This window comes from Suillus discolor, assembly GCF_016758755.1.
Source record: "Suillus discolor strain FC423 chromosome Unknown F5147scaffold_32, whole genome shotgun sequence".
Classification (NCBI taxonomy): domain Eukaryota; kingdom Fungi; phylum Basidiomycota; class Agaricomycetes; order Boletales; family Suillaceae; genus Suillus; species Suillus discolor.
Window position 1 is genome coordinate 107,723 of NW_024541279.1, and position 19,958 is coordinate 127,680.

At 47.8% G+C, this 19,958-nt stretch overlaps 6 protein-coding genes and 1 non-coding gene across 7 annotated transcripts; 4 read left to right on the forward strand and 3 right to left on the reverse strand.

Annotated features, from left to right (window-relative positions):
- Positions 1-3: 3 nt before the first annotated feature.
- Positions 4-2,096, forward strand: F5147DRAFT_697944 (uncharacterized protein). The gene is made up of 3 exons (XM_041437525.1): positions 4-334; positions 391-458; positions 520-2,096. The coding sequence occupies exons 1-3, from the start codon at positions 200-202 to the stop codon at positions 2,039-2,041; spliced, it is 1,725 nt and encodes a 574-aa protein (XP_041292051.1). The 5' UTR covers positions 4-199; the 3' UTR covers positions 2,042-2,096.
- Positions 2,097-2,153: 57 nt separating this feature from the next.
- Positions 2,154-2,239, forward strand: F5147DRAFT_t86. The gene has a single exon. It is a non-coding gene; the product is annotated as a tRNA-Trp (tRNA).
- A 1,431-nt stretch (positions 2,240-3,670) lies between these two features.
- Positions 3,671-6,043, reverse strand: F5147DRAFT_636722 (MFS general substrate transporter; the record flags this gene model as incomplete). The annotated part of the gene is made up of 16 exons (XM_041432918.1): positions 5,749-6,043; positions 5,673-5,689; positions 5,540-5,619; positions 5,464-5,492; positions 5,378-5,415; positions 5,254-5,329; positions 5,068-5,198; positions 4,984-5,005; positions 4,901-4,924; positions 4,823-4,853; positions 4,752-4,770; positions 4,654-4,697; positions 4,443-4,603; positions 4,007-4,390; positions 3,873-3,953; positions 3,671-3,812 (listed from the first exon to the last, which is right to left on the reverse strand). Exons 1-16 carry the CDS (start codon positions 5,895-5,897, stop codon positions 3,671-3,673), a joined length of 1,428 nt encoding a protein of 475 aa, XP_041292052.1. The 5' UTR covers positions 5,898-6,043.
- A 2,047-nt stretch (positions 6,044-8,090) lies between these two features.
- On the reverse strand, positions 8,091-12,451 carry F5147DRAFT_761341 (major facilitator superfamily domain-containing protein; the record flags this gene model as incomplete). Its single annotated transcript, XM_041440527.1, has 25 exons — positions 11,990-12,451; positions 11,885-11,918; positions 11,742-11,826; positions 11,646-11,681; positions 11,550-11,581; positions 11,225-11,389; positions 11,026-11,062; positions 10,650-10,807; positions 10,581-10,597; positions 10,448-10,527; positions 10,372-10,400; positions 10,288-10,325; positions 10,162-10,237; positions 9,976-10,106; positions 9,893-9,914; positions 9,811-9,834; positions 9,733-9,763; positions 9,662-9,680; positions 9,564-9,607; positions 9,352-9,512; positions 8,921-9,301; positions 8,787-8,867; positions 8,590-8,727; positions 8,425-8,436; positions 8,091-8,256 (listed from the first exon to the last, which is right to left on the reverse strand). Exons 1-25 carry the CDS (start codon positions 12,015-12,017, stop codon positions 8,091-8,093), a joined length of 2,025 nt encoding a protein of 674 aa, XP_041292053.1. The 5' UTR covers positions 12,018-12,451.
- A 212-nt stretch (positions 12,452-12,663) lies between these two features.
- Positions 12,664-13,994, forward strand: F5147DRAFT_209982 (uncharacterized protein). The gene is made up of 3 exons (XM_041428608.1): positions 12,664-12,817; positions 12,870-13,719; positions 13,776-13,994. Exons 2-3 carry the CDS (start codon positions 12,883-12,885, stop codon positions 13,857-13,859), a joined length of 921 nt encoding a protein of 306 aa, XP_041292054.1. The 5' UTR covers positions 12,664-12,817; positions 12,870-12,882; the 3' UTR covers positions 13,860-13,994.
- An 869-nt stretch (positions 13,995-14,863) lies between these two features.
- Positions 14,864-16,762, forward strand: F5147DRAFT_209989 (uncharacterized protein). Its single transcript, XM_041428609.1, has 2 exons — positions 14,864-15,063; positions 15,130-16,762. The coding sequence occupies exons 1-2, from the start codon at positions 15,026-15,028 to the stop codon at positions 16,679-16,681; spliced, it is 1,590 nt and encodes a 529-aa protein (XP_041292055.1). The 5' UTR covers positions 14,864-15,025; the 3' UTR covers positions 16,682-16,762.
- A 19-nt stretch (positions 16,763-16,781) lies between these two features.
- Positions 16,782-18,895, reverse strand: F5147DRAFT_209883 (major facilitator superfamily domain-containing protein). Its single transcript, XM_041428607.1, has 8 exons — positions 18,501-18,895; positions 18,405-18,450; positions 18,326-18,345; positions 18,112-18,272; positions 17,928-18,062; positions 17,720-17,876; positions 17,182-17,671; positions 16,782-17,132 (listed from the first exon to the last, which is right to left on the reverse strand). The coding sequence occupies exons 1-8, from the start codon at positions 18,684-18,686 to the stop codon at positions 16,882-16,884; spliced, it is 1,446 nt and encodes a 481-aa protein (XP_041292056.1). The 5' UTR covers positions 18,687-18,895; the 3' UTR covers positions 16,782-16,881.
- Positions 18,896-19,958: the final 1,063 nt, after the last annotated feature.

Consider the following 19,958-nt stretch of genomic DNA (forward strand, 5'->3'; position numbering starts at 1 on the left):
AGACTCCGTTTACCGTGCATCTCCAAGTGCTAGCAATTCCAATGCACACGGTTGTGTCACGGCGACTTGCACAGCCTCAGGGCCGTCAATTCTCATATACTTGCCCTCGGCCAACTTTATTTCCTCTACTTTTTGTGCAATCACCATAGTCTGCGACTTCCAGCATCCGAGTCAGCCTGTTACGATTCATATCCCCATCATGATTGAAGTAAAGATCTTCGATCAGAATGACAAACACCTTGATGCATTGGAGCCGTCCAAGACTCATCTTTTACATCTACCCGCGCTGCGAATCGACACTGATACCATAACGGACACGAAACATGTTTTGCGTGTAGGTAACGATCAACTAGATGAAAACTTTTTGATTCACCTCACTTTCACTCACAGCAGCGTACCAGCACCACGGTTGCACCAAAGGTCGCCATTTCTCCGGATATATCAGCTAACGTATACTAGTACGTGTTTTTCACGTTGCGCACAAACCGCATCTGAACAATACATTGCTGCAACGCTTAGCACACCTAATTCTACTCGCGCATGCGGAAGGCCCGGACCCACTATGAAGCCTAGCCGCTCCAACAGGGCTACTTCTATCTGTGGATCCCCTACAGACTTTTTACGTCGCCAACGGCGTTACTCTACAGCGGAACAGGCCTTGGAGCATGCACTCAAGAGTTGCACAAGAGAACGGTCGCCTCGAGAACTTCAGATTCTTGCTTTGGAAAAGGCGACTGCTGCGCTGAGTACACGTGCGAATGAATCCAGGGACCGTGCTGCCAAGTTAAGGGTGTGTCTCGCGGATAGAGAGGTCGATCCTAAGAGCTACGTTGCCTTGCAATTAGATCGTTGGATGGAGGAACGACGGCAGTTTGAAGCAGACCGTGGGGTTAGCCAACTGAGTCAGCATTTGGCTTCGCTCAAGTTGAAAAGGGGTGTGCCGGAGCAAGGAAGGTTTGACGAGAATCTTCCAGTGACACCCCTCGACAATGAGGCAAAGCGCCGGGCTAATCTCGTTAGATTTTTTGAACGATCACCCACGAGGACATCATTACACATCCGCCATAAGTGCAGGCCTCTTTTCGTCGACTGCACCTTCTCACGCCGGATAACCATGAGCGACATTTCACCCCTTCGACTCCGTCCGTCGACCAGCGTCACTCGGAGGTTCACAACACTGAATTCCCGCCCAAAATCGATTGGTGGTGAGCCATGCGTTCCTCCTATGCGCTCCAGCAAACCACGAGTCGCAAGCGGGCCATCTAGACCCTCCTCACTAGTTAAAAATATGGGTCTTTCTAATGCGGAAAGAAATTCATCCTTGTCGCAATCGTCGACCCCTTCATCTCGCTTGCTGCCATTTAATGAATTCACTGATGACGTGATGACTTCCACACGGCCATCGACTCCCCCATTATCCATTGCATCGACGTCTTCAAATGGGGCATCACATGCATCACGTGTGCCATCGGAGGCGCCACTACAAGCGCCTTCGGGGGGCGTGGCAACTATTTATGCAAGTTCTTCGCCACGCTCTCATACGGAGATCCTTGCGGAACTAGACAAGGATTCGGTCTGCGTGCCTGAGTACGCTGTGAACCTATTAGAGGGGTTCGATCTCATTCACCACGATATTACTCTTCCAGAGAGAAGTCTCTCCTTAAAGCCGAGGGAGGAGGAGCCTGCAGCAGGAGTACCCCGTCCATCGGAAGAATCGGACACAGGGCCTTATACCTCATTCGCTCTCCCTCCGTTCCAACCGGATCCACTGTGGTCCCACACATCACTCAATGCGCCTTCTACACCCCGGTCGCACGTGCCAACGCTGCACCCTCTTTCTTCTGGATCATCAACGCCCTCGGGCTTGAGCACGCCGACGGCCACGCGCCCTCCTGCGCTGCCCTCACGGCCACACTCGCTCCTGTTTCTCATGCGGAAGCGCAAGGACCTGCAGAGCAGCCCTGCATCATCAATGGTAAAGCTAGACGGGGACAGTGCGCGGGGGTCGAAGCGGCGATTTTCGTTGTTCACGAGGAAGTAGTCAGACTAGTCAGACATGATGTGCTTTTGGACTTGACCTGTATATATTTACCAATCGCAATAATATTCAAGTGAATAGGTTTTGGTGCCCGTGAAGCAGGGCGGCTACGGATGGACCCGTGGCACAGTGGTAGCGCGTGAGATTCCAGAGCTTTGGCTTGTATCCTCAAGGTCATCCGTTCAATCCGGGTCGGGTTCACTTTTTTTTTTTTTTGCGTCACGGTGATCGGTTTCACATGTCACATCTACCACATAGATGAATGCCCTGCATCATAGAAGGGCTCACATATGACGGAAAGGCGCTATGTTGCTGCTGTCATAACCGAGGTTCGCCGGCCGTGTCAAAGGTTGTTCATATGACGCCTCGCAGGTTGATGGTAACCCAATTGTCTGTATCGCCACCCAGCACTAGAGTTCTGCGTTAATCATCGTGATCCTTGCCATTTCCCTAATATCTCCTTCAAGCTTGCTTAATTCGACTCAGATGACCCCCGGGGCCCCAGGCCTCCCAGTGGTACCGAGCGAGCGGTCAAAAAATTCCCGTGAATGAAATGTAATAATGTTCTGCCGCCTGGTTAAGGGGTGCATTATCAGCCACGTACTAGATGGAGGACATGCGCAGAATGCATCTATATACACAAGAGAAGCGGTTGCATGCATAGTACCCCAATTTAAAGCCTGCTGCCATGATCAACCAAGGTTAGGTTGGCTGTGTTTTGCTTCGATGGCTCATCGCCGCCAACGTTGTGTGACAGTCGATTGTCGTCCCAAAACACGCTGCTTGTATCCCGTCGTCGCGGTCGTCGTGCAAACTTCGATATCTCCTGCTCGTTTCTTCGACTCATCGAAACCCTGTTACTGCCAGTGAGTGAGCTGTGAAAGTAATTAATTAATGGCTGAAGAATATCTTGCAAACTAAATCGAGTGTACCCGTCTGCCATGTTTTGCTCCGTCAAAACATCCCCTAAATGTCTTTCATAAACTTTGATTAACCGCTATCGTCTGCAGGAACCTGCGACAGAAGTTTCCTTTCGTACATTCTTGTTCGAAACGCCGTTCGCCTAATTATATGTTGCTATCTCGTTGCGAACCGTGAAGGGTTCGTCGTATCTTCTGGTAGTAAATTGACCCACGAGGTTGCTTATCGCCGGTGTCTGAGATAGAACGGACGGGTACCTAAGTATGATATTCAACTCACTTGCAGCTCGCCGGAAATTGTCCTACCAGTTCACACCTGTGACCGATCTGCAGGTTCTCGCGTTTCTCGGTTCCCTTGTGACGCTGTTGAATGGATTGAGCATCGGATTTTAGATAGAGCGGCAGCTCCGGTGCTCACCTTGAGCACACGTTTGTTTCGTTGGTCATTTGGTTAAGATGAGATCCGCGCTTTAGGGCGCATCTTATATTGATGTGCCTGGTTTGCGAACAATCAACGCACACTGCCAAGTCTCCATGATATTCAATCATGCCGTTACTACCACAAATGAGACGTAGGTATTGGTTATTCCCAAAGCTGACGCGTGCAATTAAAGAGCACTTAAAAGGGGCAGCTCAATGTAGCTGTGATCTCATATGGTGTACCTTGAATATTCATTACTCAAGGCAGCGTTGCGGAGGACTCGAAGAGAACTCACCTGAAAAGGGGACTGTCATCGCCCATATCCTCAAATTCATACCCTCTATCTTCGCCAATGTTTTCCGCCAGGCACTGCGCTTCTTTCTTTTTGTTCAGCCGATTATAGTTCCACATAGAAAAGAGACTCATTATGATCCTGTTACAAATTCATGTTATCATGCTACAGTTCCGGTTTCGGAAGACTGATGGGACATACGCAAGAGAAAGGAATCCCATGACGGTGCCATGTCCGACGAGGAAACGTGGTGGATCAATATAAATGAAAGACGAGCAAATACTGAGATTAGCATGAGCGGATGGTCATCGCGTATTTAGGATAACATAACGTACCCTCCGAGATTACCAAGACCAATGACCATTGCCAGTACAACTCCACGTTTTAAATCGCCTCCTGCACTAGAGCCTGCCCAAGCCAGAGCAATCGAGACGGTTGGATAAACTCCAGCAGCAGCCAGACAAGCTCCCACGTACGACGGGCCCGCTCGTACGCTGCAATATAGCAAGATGTATCCCACAAGAGAAACAAGCGCGCCACCAATGATGTACGGACCACGAAGATTGTGCTTGTCAGAATGGATGCCAACTATGATTGTTCCAATACAGCCAGCAACAAATGGCGGGACCGAGAGTAGCTGGGCATTCGCAGCAGAGTAGCCGAGCTCGTGGATGATTGTTGGCGAGAATAGGGCAATGGCATAACCAGGGACGAGCAACCTGATGATCAAATCAGATGAAGCACACGAGATGACAGGAGGAGACTGAGTACCCTAAATAAATGAGACTTTGGACGTAGGACTTGTAATCTTTTAGGGCTTGCCAGATGAATCGAGTGTCGAAGCGAGAGGAAAGATTATTAGAATCCCGTTTGAGCACATCTATGATGTATGATCTCTCTGATTCGGTCAAAAATTTGGCCGTTTCAGGATACTGAGTGGTCTAAATCAGCATGGGAAAGGCTCGCATAATCGCGAACTCACATCATGCATGAAGAAAAAAGAGGGAATTGCGACGAGAACAGTGGCTGGTTGAAGTCTCAGATGAACATCCAAAATATATCAGATCTGGCAAGGCTGACCAATGCCTTCCAAGCAGAACTAAGAGAGAATGCAATTAATAAAGACTCGATTTTAAAACACGCAAACATACAATCCATTGCCAGCCATGTAGTCCTCCGACTCTGATAGGCGCATCAGTGACGGCTGACAAGGTAAGCAACTTGCTTACCCTTCCATCCGCTCTATACCATACCTGTATCCATGGAACATGAGGGTCAATGTCAAGTTGATAGGAAAACAAAAGTGACTTACGCAAGGAGCCCACCGAAGGCGCCTACAATGGAACAGAAGTTTAAAACGAAGATAGATTTCAACGCATATCAAAATATTGCATACCTGCGAGTGATGCCGAGGAGAAGAATATTGCAATGCGTTTGGACCGTTCAGAACGCGGATACCAAAGGCAGATGTAGTAATTTACTCCAGGAACTAATCCTGCTTCGGTCAAACCGAGGAACGTTCGAGCTCTGGCATCAGGTTATTATGGTGTCTGCCTCCACTAAGCAAATATACCCCACGTACACAACGAGAGATTGATATGATCTGACAAGACACATAAGGACCATTACGACACCCCACAGGACCATGATAGACGGTACTGGATCGATATCAGCCGGGAGAAAACACAAGGCAGGGGCAAACGTACTCCAGCGCGATGACCTGAATAGCTTGAGCGCGATGTTACTACACAGACACTGAGTACAGAATCGCTGCTCTTAATGTTGTACATACGAAGGGACCTCGGCAAAGCTGTACGTGATCTAGAGTAACTCAGCATTTAATGGAACGTGCGTGATACAAGACGCACAAAAAAGACGGCTGCAGCGATGTTGTACCTGAAGCCTGTCAAGTGAAGGTCTGTGGCCATGCCGGCGACCTTCGCATTTCCTGGCAATAGTCTTAGCTGATGATCAATAGGAAGTATGCGGTAGATAACTTACCAATATTGGCTCGGTCTCTGAAAGTAGGAATTAATGTGTAGCAACATCGGACAGTACAAGCATAGTACATACTCACAAGAACGAGAGAAGGTAAAATACAGTCACGAAAGGTAGTAGATGCCAATCAATTTTACGCAGAATGCGCGCTCGTTCTCTCGGGCTCGGATTCAAGACGATCTGTTTTTCGGAATTGGACTTGATGCTATCGTTGTGCAACGAGCCCATGGTGTCCTAGGTGATGGTATGGTTGATTGGATGAGTGCGTTACGATCGTCCAAAGACAGAGAGTATGATAACGAGATCAGAAATGTCCTGAGCGGTTGGTGCAGATAGTGTGGAGACAGGTTAGGTTTGCCAGTAACCAACTTTTGAACCAATTATGATACCCCAGGTGCGTAGGATAAATTTATATGGATGAGACTAATCAAATGCGGTAATACGTGGTAGTTGTATGGTACAGCACCTCTACTTTTGTTAGGCCACGACGTATCTGCAAGTACATTTGAAAGGAGGATCTAGAGCGTTGTGGAACGCTCTAACTTGATGAGGCCTGGTTTTAAATCTTTTGATTGATGTGACGTAGCCTATTGAACCTCAGTGGACACCTGAGGTAATGGCGTACTTTTATGGCATCGTTAACACTTTTCCGGGTGATCAGATTAAGGTCATCCGGGCCCTTGTTCCATGACTCTTGGAACACACAACCGTTTCGCGGAGACGGCTTTCGAGAGTTTTGTCCAGAGACGAGTCCACACTGGAAAGGGCACGAACTGCAAGGGAAACCAAGGCCAGACCTCTATAGCGGGAGGCTACGCGGGCTCTATCTATCGAGGACAGACTAGACACCGACTACGAGCCAGGACTCCTGCCACCATACCAGGACACCTGCTACTGTGTTCGGACCTGGACACCCCGTTCCAACACTTAAACCGCCGCTTCATTTTATCTAACTTATATTCGTTTTAATGAGATCACCACGCACATTACCGTAAACATTTGAGCGAGAATATTGTCCTCCATGACAGAGTCACATGGTCCTTGGCCCACTGTCTTCCTTCTTTTACCTCCAGAATTACCTGTGCGTTTGTCAGTCAAGACGTAACTCGATGGTTACTCAGCTTCCTGGAATCCTGGCAGTCCATCAAGTCATCAATATATTATCCGTTACGTCATTTGCGTTCGCGTGATGCACGCTGGCCTCCGAATCAGGGCGTTGTGTGTTGCATGAACTGCAGGATGTCCTCAAAAGAACATATACCCAGATTGTACCTCCCCCACGGCATATCCACGATCAGGTTGTACGTTTAGGAGAACCGACCTGTCGCGGCGATCAATGATAGCCAAAAACCAGGATGACAGGGTCCCTGCCTTGGCCAAAGTTGAGAAAAAGTCACACTCAGGCTATTGCATCGGTGACAGTAATGATTCGTGTCATGCCGCGCGCAGGGGTCCTCCGGGGGGGGGGGGGGGGGCGTGAGTCTGAACCATTGCAAGCAGAACGCTTAAGATTCATGGAAGCAGATATCAGAAGAAGATAAGCGGCTTTGAAATTCAAGTAAGTAGTCAGTATAGGTGCCATCGCGGAATCAACCGAAGGCTAAGCACGTTTAAAGTTAAGGTTGTAGTGAGAAATTTGACACCGAGGACCAAGTCGGCTCTCGAAGTGAACCTTCCACACTTCCGCACCTTCCAATTGCTCAGTGAGCACATTTGTCGTGGACACCATGGTTATGGGGGTACAAACCTGTTTTCATCCAGTGTAGTCGATCTCGGGCCGTCGCTCGAGATGCTCAAGATCAAATATCTGCTACTTCCAGATAACTGTACGCGACATATACGCTAAAGGCCCAGCCAATGCATCATTCACTCCTTGCCTCCGATATCGAAAGCACTCGGAGTCCCGACCCTTCCGAGTCATCACTGTGAGTCTTCTCGTAATCCTGCTCACATGACCAGACAAATTAGTTTGAGCACATGTTTTATCGTCATCTCCTCTAGTTGAGATCATTCAGCTGCAGAAGGCTTCGGATCCAGACACCATCATGATCGCCTTGCTTATTGAGGCAATGTTATTTGGTCGGAATGACGGTTAAACTAGGATGATTGGATGCATGGCCGCGTCACTGGAGACAATGGTGCACAGAGCTCTATAGACAAGGTTGCCATTATTCCCACTGATTAATCGAAGCAACTGTCGTATCCTAGCTGCTGGCGGGCAATAGATCCAGTTTGACATGAACAAATGATTGCTTCTCTAGTGAAGCTTGGAGACACATTGTAAGACCCCTCGGTTTCAACATCGCACAAGGTCTTGGTTCAAGTTGACCTGGTTGGATAATTATTAGGGAAAGCGGGAGTGATCGATTGTTGCAGTATGAATTCCTCTTTCATAGTCTACCTCCAACTAAAATCAACTACTTATAACTCCTGCAACCGTGACCAATTCAAACGATGGTGAGCATCCGGTGCTGGAGCTATGCTCGCGAAGTATTCTCGTATCCTATCCACTAGGTGCTCTCCGGAAAAGAAACACGACAACCGCTTAGCACCGCGCACGGAGCATCCGAGTAGTGTGAGCGCTTGACTGGCATTGTATCAGGCAATACTACGGCGTGCTCAATACAACTTCGAGGAGTCCTTCAGCAGCAGTACCATCAATCTATTCATTCTAGGCGTCTGTTCCCCGCATATTAACTTTACCTCACCTATTGCCTTCGAATCGATGGGCCTGTTTTGCAAATAATCAACTGACATTGGCAAATATCTATAATATTGCATCATGCCAGTAGAATCACAGATGGGACATAGCAATAAACAACGCTTAAAAAGGACAGCTTAAATCAGCTGTATGGCTCATATGGTGTATCTTGCACATTCATCAGTCAAAGTAGCATCGCGAATGAGTTGTGGAACTCACCTAAAAAGCGGACTGGCATCGCCCATATCCTCGAATTCATATCCTCTATCGTCGCCAATGTTTTCCGCCAGGCACTGCGCTTCTTTCTTTCTGTTCAGCCGATTATAGTCCCACATAGCAAAGAGACTCATTATGATCCTGTCACAAATACATTTCATCATGCTACAGTTCCGGTTCGGAAAACTGATGGGACATACGCAAGAGAAAGGAATCCCATGACGGTGCCATGCCCGATGTGGAAACGTGGTGGATCAATATAAATGAAAGACGAGCAAACACTGAGATTAGCATGAGCGGATGGTCATCGCGTATTTTGGATAACATAACGTACCCTCCGAGATTACTAAGACCAATCATTGCTAGTACAACTCCACGTTTTAAGTGACCTCCTGCATTAGAGCCTGTCCAAGCCATAATAATCGGGATGGTTGGATAATATCCCGTAGCGGCTAGACAAGCTCCCAAGTACGACGGGCCCGCTCGTACGCTGCAATATAGCAAGATGTATCCCACAAGAGAAACAAACGCGCCGCCGATAATGTACGGGCCACGAAGATTGTGCTTGTCAGAATAGATGCCAACTATGATTGTTGCAATACAGCCAGCGACAAATGGCGGGACTGAGAGTAGCTGGGCATTCGCAGCAGAGTAGCTAAGCTCGTTGATGATGGTTGGCGTAAAGAGGGAAATGGCATAACCAGGGACGAGTAACCTGATCATCAGCTCAGATAAAGCACGCGAGATGACAGGAGGACTGGGTACCCTATATGAACGAGACTGAGAACGTAAGTCTTGTAATCTTTCATGGCTTGCCATACGAATTGAGTGTCGAAGCGAGAGGAAAGGTGATTCGAATCCTGTTTGAGCACATCTATGATGTATGATCTCTCTGGCTCGGTCAAAAATTTGGCTGTTTCAGGATACTAAGTAGTCTAAATCAGCACGCGAAGCATCTAACATAGTCGCGAACTCACATCATGCATGAAGAAAAAAGAGGGAATTGCGACGAGAACAGTGGCTGGTCGAAGTCTAAGATAAGCATCCAAAATATATCAGATCTGGCAAGACTAACCAATGCCTTCCAAGCAGAACTAACAGAGAATACAATCAATGAAAACTCGGTTTTAAAACACGCAAACATACAATCCATTGCCAGCCATGTAGTCCTCCGACTCTGATAGGCGCATCAATGGCGGCCGAAAAGATGAGCAACTTGCTTACCCTTCCATCCGCTCTATACCATACCTGTATCCATGGAACATGAGGGTCAATGTCAAGTTGATGGGAAAACAAAGCGACTTACGCAAGGAGCCCACCGAAGGCGCCTACAATCGAAGAGAAGTTCAAACAAAGATAGATTTCTACGCATATCAAAATATTGCATACCTGCGACTGATGCTGAGGAGAAGAATATTGCAATGCGTTTGGATCGTTCAGAACGCGGATACCAAAGGCAGATGTAGTAATTCACTCCAGGAAATAATCCTGCTTCGGTCAAACCGAGGAACACTCGAGCTCTGTCGTTGAGATGTTATGGTGTCTATCTCCAATATGCAAATACACTCCACGTACACAACGAGAGATTGATATGATCTGATGAGACACATAAGGGTCGATACAATACCCCACGCGACCATGATAGACGGTACTGGATCAATATTAGGTGGCGAGAAACAGACAAAGCAGAGGTAAACGTACTCCAGCGCGATGGCCTTAACAACTTGAGCGCGATGTTCCTACAGACACTGAGTATAGACTTGCAACTCTTGATGTTGTACGTACGATGGGACCTCAGCAAAGCTGTACGGGATCTAGAGTAACTCAGCATTTAATGGAACGTGCGTGATACAAGACGCACAAAAAAGACGGCTGCAGCAATGTTGTACCTGAAACCGGTCAAGTGAAGGTTTGTGGCCATGCCAGCAACCTTCGCATTTCCTGGTGATGGTCTTAGCCAGTGATCAACAAGAAGTATAAGGTAGATAATTTACCAATATTGGCCCGGTCTCTGAAGGTAGCATGTAATGTGGGGTGACATTAGACAGTACAAGCATACCCACAAGTACGAGAAGAGGTAAAATACCGTTACGAAAGGTAATAGGTGCCAATCGATTTTGCGCAGAATGCGCGCTCGTTCTCTCGGGCTCGGATTCAAGACAGTCTGCTTTTCAGAATTGGACTCGATGCTATCGTTGCGCACCAACTTGCTCATGGTGTCCTAGGTGATAGTGTGGTTTGAAAGGAGAGACTGATCATATGGGCGCCATGTAATCGTCCAGAGACAGTGAATATTAGTGCCAACAGTGTGGCCGCAAGGCAGGTCAGGCCCGCCAGTGACCAACCCTTGAACTTAAACTGATACCCCCCATAAGATAATTCATATGGATGAAGCCGATCGAGTGCGGTGATATAAGGTAGTAGTATAGCACTGCATACCTGCTTTTGTTCGAGGCTTAGAGCGCCCCCAACATTTCTGGAAGTGCATTTGAAATGGAATCTAGAGCGCTGTGGAACATTGTAACCTAGTGAGGAATGGTTTGAGTTTTTTGATTGATGTGTTCCTGGACCCTAGGGTGCAGGTATGTAACTAAAGAGATAAGATACAAACTTGTGCGTACTATGGTAAGGGACTCACAGAACAACATGTCCAAACGACGCACGCGACGCGTCACGGTCAATCACGTGAAGTACTAGGATCTTTTCTTTAAGACAATGATCCAATGCTTCGTAATCGCACTTAAGCACCACCCACGGAGGGATCGAACGACAGAAAATTCCGTCACCGACTTTGCCCGTGGCCCTTCAGAATTACTGGTTATTATTTGGAGAAGCTGTCCAGATTTCATGGCACAAGTAGCAAAGGTATGAGCACTGAGAGTCGAGACTGCCGTCTCTGATTTCTGGCGTAACCTGACAGTAACTGTGCCTGAGCTGTGGACATTTAGTCTGTCCTCTCCCACCTGATCTCCACGTCGTGGATGACGAACCCAAACTTGAGAGGCAGACGTTCAAATCGATGGCGCAGTTTTTCCATCATCCACACCACTGACGCATACCTGTCCTACCTCCTTCCAAACCTCCGCAATTCTGGGCTATTTCGATTGCTCGAGCAGTTCTCAACACACGAACATCGTGGTTATGGAGGTACATACCCATTTTCGTACGCCGCGGTCGAGCCATCGCTCAAGATACTCGGTATTGAATATCTCCTGCTTCCATATAACCTCCAATTCGGGCCTGAAATATACACACAAACATCGAATTTAACCTCAGGGGTGCCTGCATCTTTACGCACGTTGTTGGTGTCAGTCCCAAACTTTTCCTGCTCTCTACACGGCGATCCAGTCAGAGAGGAACCCGAAGGGTTAATCCCTCGTCAGGATACTCCAAACCCCGATACTTTCATCTTCCAGCCCCGGGTCATGCATTGTCCACTTCTTGCTCCCGATGTTAAAAGCACGTGGAGCCTCTACCCTCCGTCACTATGAGTAGAGCTTGTCTTCTCGTGTATGGTCTGGCAGTGGACAAGAGGAACTAATCGATCATGGTTCACCAAAACTTCCTTTCGTTGAGAATATTCGCCTGCAAAATGTTTCGGACCCAGACACCATAACCTCGTTTATCAAGGTATTTACAGATGCTTTGGGCGTGATGCTCGGCAGCAGCCGTCGTATTTCCTTGCATCCGGGGAGTATCTGTTGGTGCCATAGAATCCAAAAATATTTTGTGGGCGCAGCTCCAGCACCTAACTAGTACTTAACGTTCATCTCACCACCATCACCTGAATCGGTTACAGACCTCAGTCAGAGCCAGAGCATGAAAGAATAATTCACACTACAGCGATTAATCATCTCTACTCTCCCCAATGATTATTCGTTCAAGTTAACATGAACTAAGAACTATGTGATCAACCCAGTCTGAAACTGAGGCCCGCAGTTGTTCGTGTCTATGATGAACCATAGAACGCTCGCAGACAGCTCACAGGCAACACAGTTGTGATATGCTTTCGCAGTCGTGGCATGGAGCTATCTATAGAGCATTTTGTGCAAGCAGATGGGTTATACATCCGACCAAGTACTACAGTTGTAGTGTTAGCGCTTGAGCCTCGATCGCGCCGTATCAGGCAAATTTATCGTGTTCAATGCGGTTCCGAACCTATTGTCAATCCACCACCGTTTCTTCTAGACGTCTGTTCCCTGCATAAAAACACCTACCAACTGGGTTTCTGGCAAGTCACTTTCAAATTGGATCGTTTCACATTCACAACTGCCATGACACAGCGCACTCCGGATCATGGTGCTTCAAGTTAGTGCTGCTCGAATGAGCAAAACTGGTGGTCTCTCCCATAAGATGCCAGTGGTGCCTGAAGAATTGCTTTCGACCCTTCGACAAGAAGTTTTTGCGTTACAAAATAGAAGGAAGGAGTTGTTAGCCCGCCTTGAAGAAACGAACACATCACTCGTCGAAGTTCAAACACTCTTGACAAGGAAAACATCACAAGCACATACAGTCCAAAATCTTCTTGCGCCAGTATCTCGCCTCCCAGACGAGGTCCTGTTGGCCATATTCGAAGAAGCAGTACGAAGCCAAGAGCAAGGACAAGTCACACGGACGGAGATAGCCATATCATATACTTCGCATCACTGGAGACAGGTTGCGGTTAATGCCCCTCGGCTGTGGAACAGCCTCTGTATCAGAGCAGAGGTCCCTATCGCCATGTTACAGATATACCTTTCTCGCTCTGCGAACATTCCTCTTACCATTGAATTCCGTGAACGCGAAACTGCATGGCCCGGTGCAGATAAACGCAGCATGGCACATCTTGGTTCTGCTCTTGACGCTATATGGCCTTCGGTCCCTCGTTGGCGACGTATCGTCGTCCTGCACAGATCTTACCCGTACTTTACACATGTCTTTCGGGAACTTCGAAAGGTGGCTCCTTTGAAGATGCTTCAGAGCATCTCTATGAAGTCACCGGGCGTATGCGGACCATGTCCATTGTTGCTTGGCGACTCGGCTCCAGCCCTGGAATCACTTGAAGTGGAAGACATGCCCCTTCCACCCCCAGTCACGCAGACTTTTGACGCTGCCCGCTACAGCGTTGCAGGACTGACCACGTTGCGGTTGCGGGTGCGTGGGATGAGAGCTGGAAGTTCTCATGCAGCAACCGACCCCTCTGCATTTAGAGCATTGATAAATTCAGCCCCGATGTTAAGCGCCCTCGAAATCTATGGACAACCTATAAACTTTGGCCAGGAGAGAGCCAATGAAGAAGACGTTCTTTCCCTGGAGATTCCTCGTCTCCGCACCCTGGTTCTTCATCCGGGCACGCAGCATCCTCGTGATTTGCGCCACTTTATCTCGGTGATCAAAGCACCAACTCTTCGTCACTTTGAGCTAGTCTATCCTGACAACACTCCACCTGGACAAGATGTATCCGATCTTCTATTTGACCCTTTCCCTTTAGCCAGATTTCCTTCTGTGGAAACTGTGCGTCTTCATAATGCGGTTCACGCGGACACTGTCGCGGCATCTATGAATGCGTTTCCGGTCGCGGCTCGCATTAAACTGGGTAGTCCGGATGCTAGCTACCTTTTCGAAAACCCGATTTTCAGTAGCACGTGCAGCCCGTGGGCCCCCTCACATATCCAGCACCTCACTGTCATTTCTCCACTTCATAACACATTGCTACAGATGTACGAGTGGCTTCTCAGTGCAGCTAGCCAGGGTCATCGATTGCCAATAATAACACTGGAAGGGCCCATCCGTGCTATCGACTGCCCTGAATTTCTTACACAATCAGTGAAACTTGCGAGCTGCACGGAAGTACGGCTGTGCGGCATTGACCTCTCCATGTCGGATAGATCGCTTGTTGCACGCGTCTAATAATTAGTTGAAGGTATGTATGTGTCTTGTCCTTGCAGTGATACTAATCATGTACACAGATTTGCATGCTGTTCCACAAGTCGTAACCTTACGTTGTGAATATAATAATGTACGATCAGCTTGATATTCAAATGCTGTAACTCCGTTCCAGGCCCGAGTGTGCAAGACTTGAGCATTGAATGTGTTTACTGCTCATCCTTCCCATGTTTAGTCATTGGTTTTCGTTTCCTGGACTCTTTGACATGCCAACCTTGACACTCTAGGCAATCATGTTCATCGTGAGATTCTGCAATACTTGGACAGGCTGAAAACTCATGTTTTTCATAGAAAGTCTCTGCCAACTAGCTGCCGAGGGACTGCGGATGAGAGTCTAGTCAAGATGATCGTATCATTTGTTCAACCAAACAGACCCAGCATGTCAACACGAGCTCCGCCGCAAGAATAAGAATGAAAACCACGAGTTAGGCTCGTTCGTGTGGAATTTCAGTGACACACAAAGACACGCTCGCGTAATTTCTGTTTTGCCGAGCAGCTGGGATAAAAGGTTCAAATGATGGCAAGGAGGTGGACGATTCAGAAGAACAAGAGGTGAGCTCCTTCGATCGTACTTGCTGTGGTTGCTCTCGGTACTCACAGTGTGTTGATTTCATTCAGTGTGCTTGACAACGATCTGTCGCTGCCCTCTCTTACCATGTCAAGACCTTTGCGGAGAACCTACCAACCCGGTGTTGACAGAGAACTCTTTCAAGTGCTACAATCAGAGGCAGCGCACCTTGAAGGGAAGGAGATAGAACTTGTATCGCAAATCAAGGCACTCTCGGAGGCTTTGGTTTCCGTTCGTAGTACGCTGTCCACACTACGCTTTCGAGCAAACGAATGCGCAAAACGCATTTCCCCAGTTGCTCGCCTGCCCAATGAAACTTTGCTTGCAATTTTCGAGGAAGCGGTTTCGGGCCAGGATATGTGCTCACGGACAAGGGTTGAAAGCGCGATAACGCGTGTGTCGCATCGCTGGCGAAGGATAGCTCTGCATACACCACGGCTGTGGACACGTGTCTGTGTAACCCCTGACACAGACGAGCGCGACGTGCAGCTACATCTCTCGCGATCCGCTGATCTTCCTCTTGATGTGGAAGTTTGGGGATGGTGGGATTACCGAGATTCTTTCACCAGGCCTCATCACTTCGAACATACCTTAGCCATAGTCCTCCCGTCCGCGTCTCGCTGGCGCCGTATGAAAATTGGCGCCTCCTGTGACACCCTTCTCACAAGTCTTTCCTTCATTCTGCGTACCGTGGGACCTTTGGACGCACTTCAGCAAGTTACCTTCAAAGCCCAGCAGCCCGGGCAGATATGTCCCACGACTCTCCTCATGGGAAAATCAGCACCCAACCTCCGGTCCATTGATGTCGAAAACATTGTTCTTACAGCGCGCTCCCCTTGTTTACACAATCACGATTTCGACTGCTTCATTGGCGTAACCCATCTTATTCTTCGACTTCATGAAGGAGATGCAAGGGCTCTGAAAACGACAACAGAACTCCAAGGCTTTCATGCATTGCTTTTGCGGATGCCCAATTTAGTTTCCCTTTCTCTCTACGGAGAACTTATTTGTGTCAAATCAGCCACAAGCCTCGAGGACGAGGGCAACATCACGTTGCCTCGTTTACAGACCTTGATTTTCCATCCTAATACTGTCCGGCCTCGCTACCTGCGGAATCTCATCGCGATGGTAATGGCACCAGAACTCCGGCACTTTGAGCTTGTCTACCCAGATAGCTTTACTCAAGGGCAGGACATCTCCGATCTACTTCTTCAAAAGGGATGTGAACAACCTACACCTAAATTCCCTCTGGTTGAACGTCTCGTGCTAAACAATGCCGCCAATATAGCATCGGCTGCCGCGTTCATCCGGGCCTTCCCAGCAGTAGATCAGCTGACCATTTCTGGCGCCGACGTCGGGATTTTCGATCTGCGAACTTGGGAGGAAGGAAGTTGGAGAACTATCACAAGACTGACATTACGACCTTCCCAACGAGATCACCTGAGCATGGTGGTCAATTGGCTAAATGCCGTCACTAGTAACGGCGACCTCAAAGCGCCGTTGGTCCAGGGGCCAATAACCGACTGTCCTATTATGATGCGCCTCTATGAGGAGCTCAAGCGATACACTCAAATCGAACTGTTCGGCATGGACTCAAAATAGCTCTCTGAATGGATAAGGACATGCGTTATTTACAGATGTGTGTTCACGAATGCGTTCCTTTTGGGTACATAGTACATATGCGAACAAAGTATCGTACTTCGTTATTTAATTTTGTGGATAGGAGAAGTATATAACGGCAACTCAAAGTAAACCTTGAATTCATGACGCGATATGAATGTGTCGTAACATGGTGTCGTAAATCATGCCCTTTTTCCAGGACTTGCTGGGAGTCTGGTAGTAATCCTCAAAGCAAAGATACTCGCAGTGATGAGAATGGCATACACGGCGTAACCGCCCATGAGCTTGTGCTGGACAGAGTATGCAAACATGGATGTGGCCGTGGCGGGGGTAATGGCTCGAACAATGGATGCTGTCATTTGCGCAAGCCCATTGGTAGCCCCTAAAGACCGTTTATTTGGAGCTGCTGCGGTAATGAACATCAGTATACAACCTGAAAATTAAATTAGCTACGATAGAGGAAAGATCAGAAACCAGCGCACCAAACGACATATCCATAAAAACACCCAGTAGCATCGAACACGTGAGTAAAAACCAAACAAGCCAGTTGATTCCATATTGGCGCGCAACGATGTTGGTGATCGGGAATAGGGTGATGATAGGAATAAAAGTTCCTGCGCAAAACCGGAAAACGGTCTTGGCACCGAATCTGTTTACCAATGGTGCGAAAGTTATCGTCTGCAAGACACCGTTTACAATGCCGAACATTCCCATCCATAGACCGATGGTGCTAGGATCAAATCCGAGGCCCCCCAGTTCGATTGGTGTGGAATAAAAGAGAGGCTGAAGTGCAAACATAGCCATTTCAAATGTGGCGATGCAGCCATAGTTAGCGACAGGGATCAATACGGACGGCACGAAGAGCGACCGGATTGACACAGGTGAATCCCCAATGGCATTTTGAGAAACGTTGAGGGCCTCGCCATCGAGAGCAGACATAGATTTCTCTTGCGTCCGTTGTCTGGGCAGAGTCTGAAAAGTCATCAGTCAAGATCTCGCCGGTGCACAGGTTCTCTGTACCTCTTTTAAAAAAAATAGAATCGCCAGGAAACATGTAACTGAGAATGCTGCAGCAATACCACTAGGCAGGAAGTATGGGAACTGTGACCAGAATGCACCGGGGAATATATTAGGAAAATGCCGTTGAGGATGTTCTAGAGCTCCGCCGATCATAGGACTTTTAAAAGGCATGTTACCCTCTATGCAGAATACAAGGAAAGGGACATACCCCATAGTAGCGCCGAATGAAAACGCAATAGGCATCAGGGCGAAGCCTTGCGCCATGTTGGTGGAGTCAGTGAGTTCGCCCATCATGCTCTTCATGACTCCGATGTTACCATTCAAGGCACCAGTGATGCAACGACTATACTCATTTTCAGAAGGTAAAATTGATTGCAAAAGTTGTTTCTCACCTGACAATCAACCCCGACAATGTCCTGGATAGCCCAAAACAAATCATTGACAGAGAGAGTCCGAAGATTCCTAATAAGAGAACAGGTTTACGTCCAACACGGTCCGAAGTACGGCTCCATTGCAAGATGGTCAGTGCCTGAGTGGCAAAAAAAATAGACTCCTATCATGGATTTGATAAAGGTGTAACACGGAGATGGGCCAGGCGCAACTTACGATCAGCCCCGCATAATACCCTTTATGATCAAAAAAGCGCATCAATACTTTTTACGTGCGTCAAATAGTTGTGACCCACCAACTTTCCGCTCATCGCCGCCAGTGATGTCCAACTCACTGACAAGCTGTATATGATGTTGAGAAGTGTGATTTTGATGTGTAAAAAGACACCAACTTGATTGATGTAGGGATATATAGACTGAGAGGCAATTGGCTCGACCAGCAGTGCCAGCAACAAAATTGCAATCTGAAGCTTTGGCAAAGGGGTGACCTTTTTCTGGCCTTGGTGTCCAGCATCGAGAAGAGCGGTACGCTCATTGACAACGGTGTCAGAATCTGAAGGTGCTGCAGAAGAAGACATCCTCGACGAGTGCCACAAGCAAGGGTAGAAAAACTTGGCTGACGACCCCACTTATATACACGCCGGTTACTCGGGCGGCCAGAAGATGTATGAAGAAGTCAACCTGTCTGTGCGCTGGGAGATCTGCATAATAAGAAGGCGTTCCCAACTTCCCATTCACAAACTTGCCCGTGGAGTGGATCCGAAACGAAAAATTTAAAACTCCATCGCGCACAGAGCAATTTACATTCAAGGATGTCAACGTTACGTCATAAGCTTAAACAACCCCTGTCACCATGGATCTGAATCGAACCTGTAATAACTAGATTTTAGATTACATATTAAACAAGCGGTAGCAGCATAAACAAAAGTCAGAAAAAAGTGTATAATCAATGCCGCAGCTAAGCAACAGCTTCTAGTTGATAATTGTAATGTTTCTCATCCGCATACTCCTAGTGAGAAATAGAAGAAAGGATGGGAGCTCACGTCGGTGGTCCGAATATCGGCTAGAAAAAAACATGTAATCAGTGTTTAATCCACACAGTATCAATGATAAGAAGGATATCAGGAGGGGGTGCCCGAAAGAATTGAGCTGTGGCGGGCCCTTTCGGCAGTGATAATACGAAGACCGTCGTGATAATACATCATGTGTAGAGTAATGGCTATTAGATAAGGCTCACCATCTTGATATCGCGAAGCACGGAGTCAGACCATGTGAACGGCTAGACCATCGGTAACCCTGAAACGAAGTCGCGTCAGATACGAGATCATCAAAAGGCGAGATGCTGAGACTCAGAACGTAAAAAACAGCCAGGAATTTACATCAACAACCCAGTAGGGTATCAGGCGGTAATTCCTTTTTGACATCCTTGAATGTGATATGAACAGTAGTGCTTACCTCAGAATGAATCGAATCCGGCTTGATGGAGATACACCGACGTGGCCCTAGAGAGAAAAAACGGTTAGATAGGCTTTAAAGAAACAACGCAGAAGAGTAATGTATCAGTGGATTGACAGAAGATTGAAAGCATTGAGCCTATATATGAAGGCACTCAGATACTCTAGTTTGAATGAAGTGTTTCATCGTACAAAGACAAGCCAGCGCACAGTACAATAGATCCACAACTCACCTAGCGCCCCGGTTCGGGACGAATACCTTGATGGGGCTTCATTACCACGATAAGAAAGTCCTGCAGAATAATTGAGTAATAGGTACATATGAAGTGCAGCTGATGATGGTCAGGGTAACTATGACAAGAAGGACACATAGTGTCATGGGACACTCGCCAAGGA

Coding starts and splice junctions, on each gene's coding strand:
- F5147DRAFT_697944 (XM_041437525.1), top strand. CDS start 200: ATGATTGAAGTAAAGATCTTCGATCAGAATGACAAACACCTTGATGCA. Junction 335..390: donor ACACGAAACATGTTTTGCGT/GTAGGTAACGAT, acceptor TTTCACTCACAG/CAGCGTACCAGCACCACGGT. Junction 459..519: donor ATATCAGCTAACGTATACTA/GTACGTGTTTTT, acceptor TGCAACGCTTAG/CACACCTAATTCTACTCGCG.
- F5147DRAFT_209982 (XM_041428608.1), top strand. CDS start 12,883: ATGGTGCTTCAAGTTAGTGCTGCTCGAATGAGCAAAACTGGTGGTCTC. Junction 13,720..13,775: donor TGACCACGTTGCGGTTGCGG/GTGCGTGGGATG, acceptor CTCTGCATTTAG/AGCATTGATAAATTCAGCCC.
- F5147DRAFT_209989 (XM_041428609.1), top strand. CDS start 15,026: ATGATGGCAAGGAGGTGGACGATTCAGAAGAACAAGAG. Junction 15,064..15,129: donor ACGATTCAGAAGAACAAGAG/GTGAGCTCCTTC, acceptor GATTTCATTCAG/TGTGCTTGACAACGATCTGT.
- F5147DRAFT_209883 (XM_041428607.1), bottom strand. CDS start 18,686: ATGTCTTCTTCTGCAGCACCTTCAGATTCTGACACCGTTGTCAATGAG. Junction 17,672..17,719: donor TTCTATTTTTTTTAAAAGAG/GTACAGAGAACC, acceptor ATGACTTTTCAG/ACTCTGCCCAGACAACGGAC. Junction 17,133..17,181: donor TTTTATGGATATGTCGTTTG/GTGCGCTGGTTT, acceptor TTTAATTTTCAG/GTTGTATACTGATGTTCATT.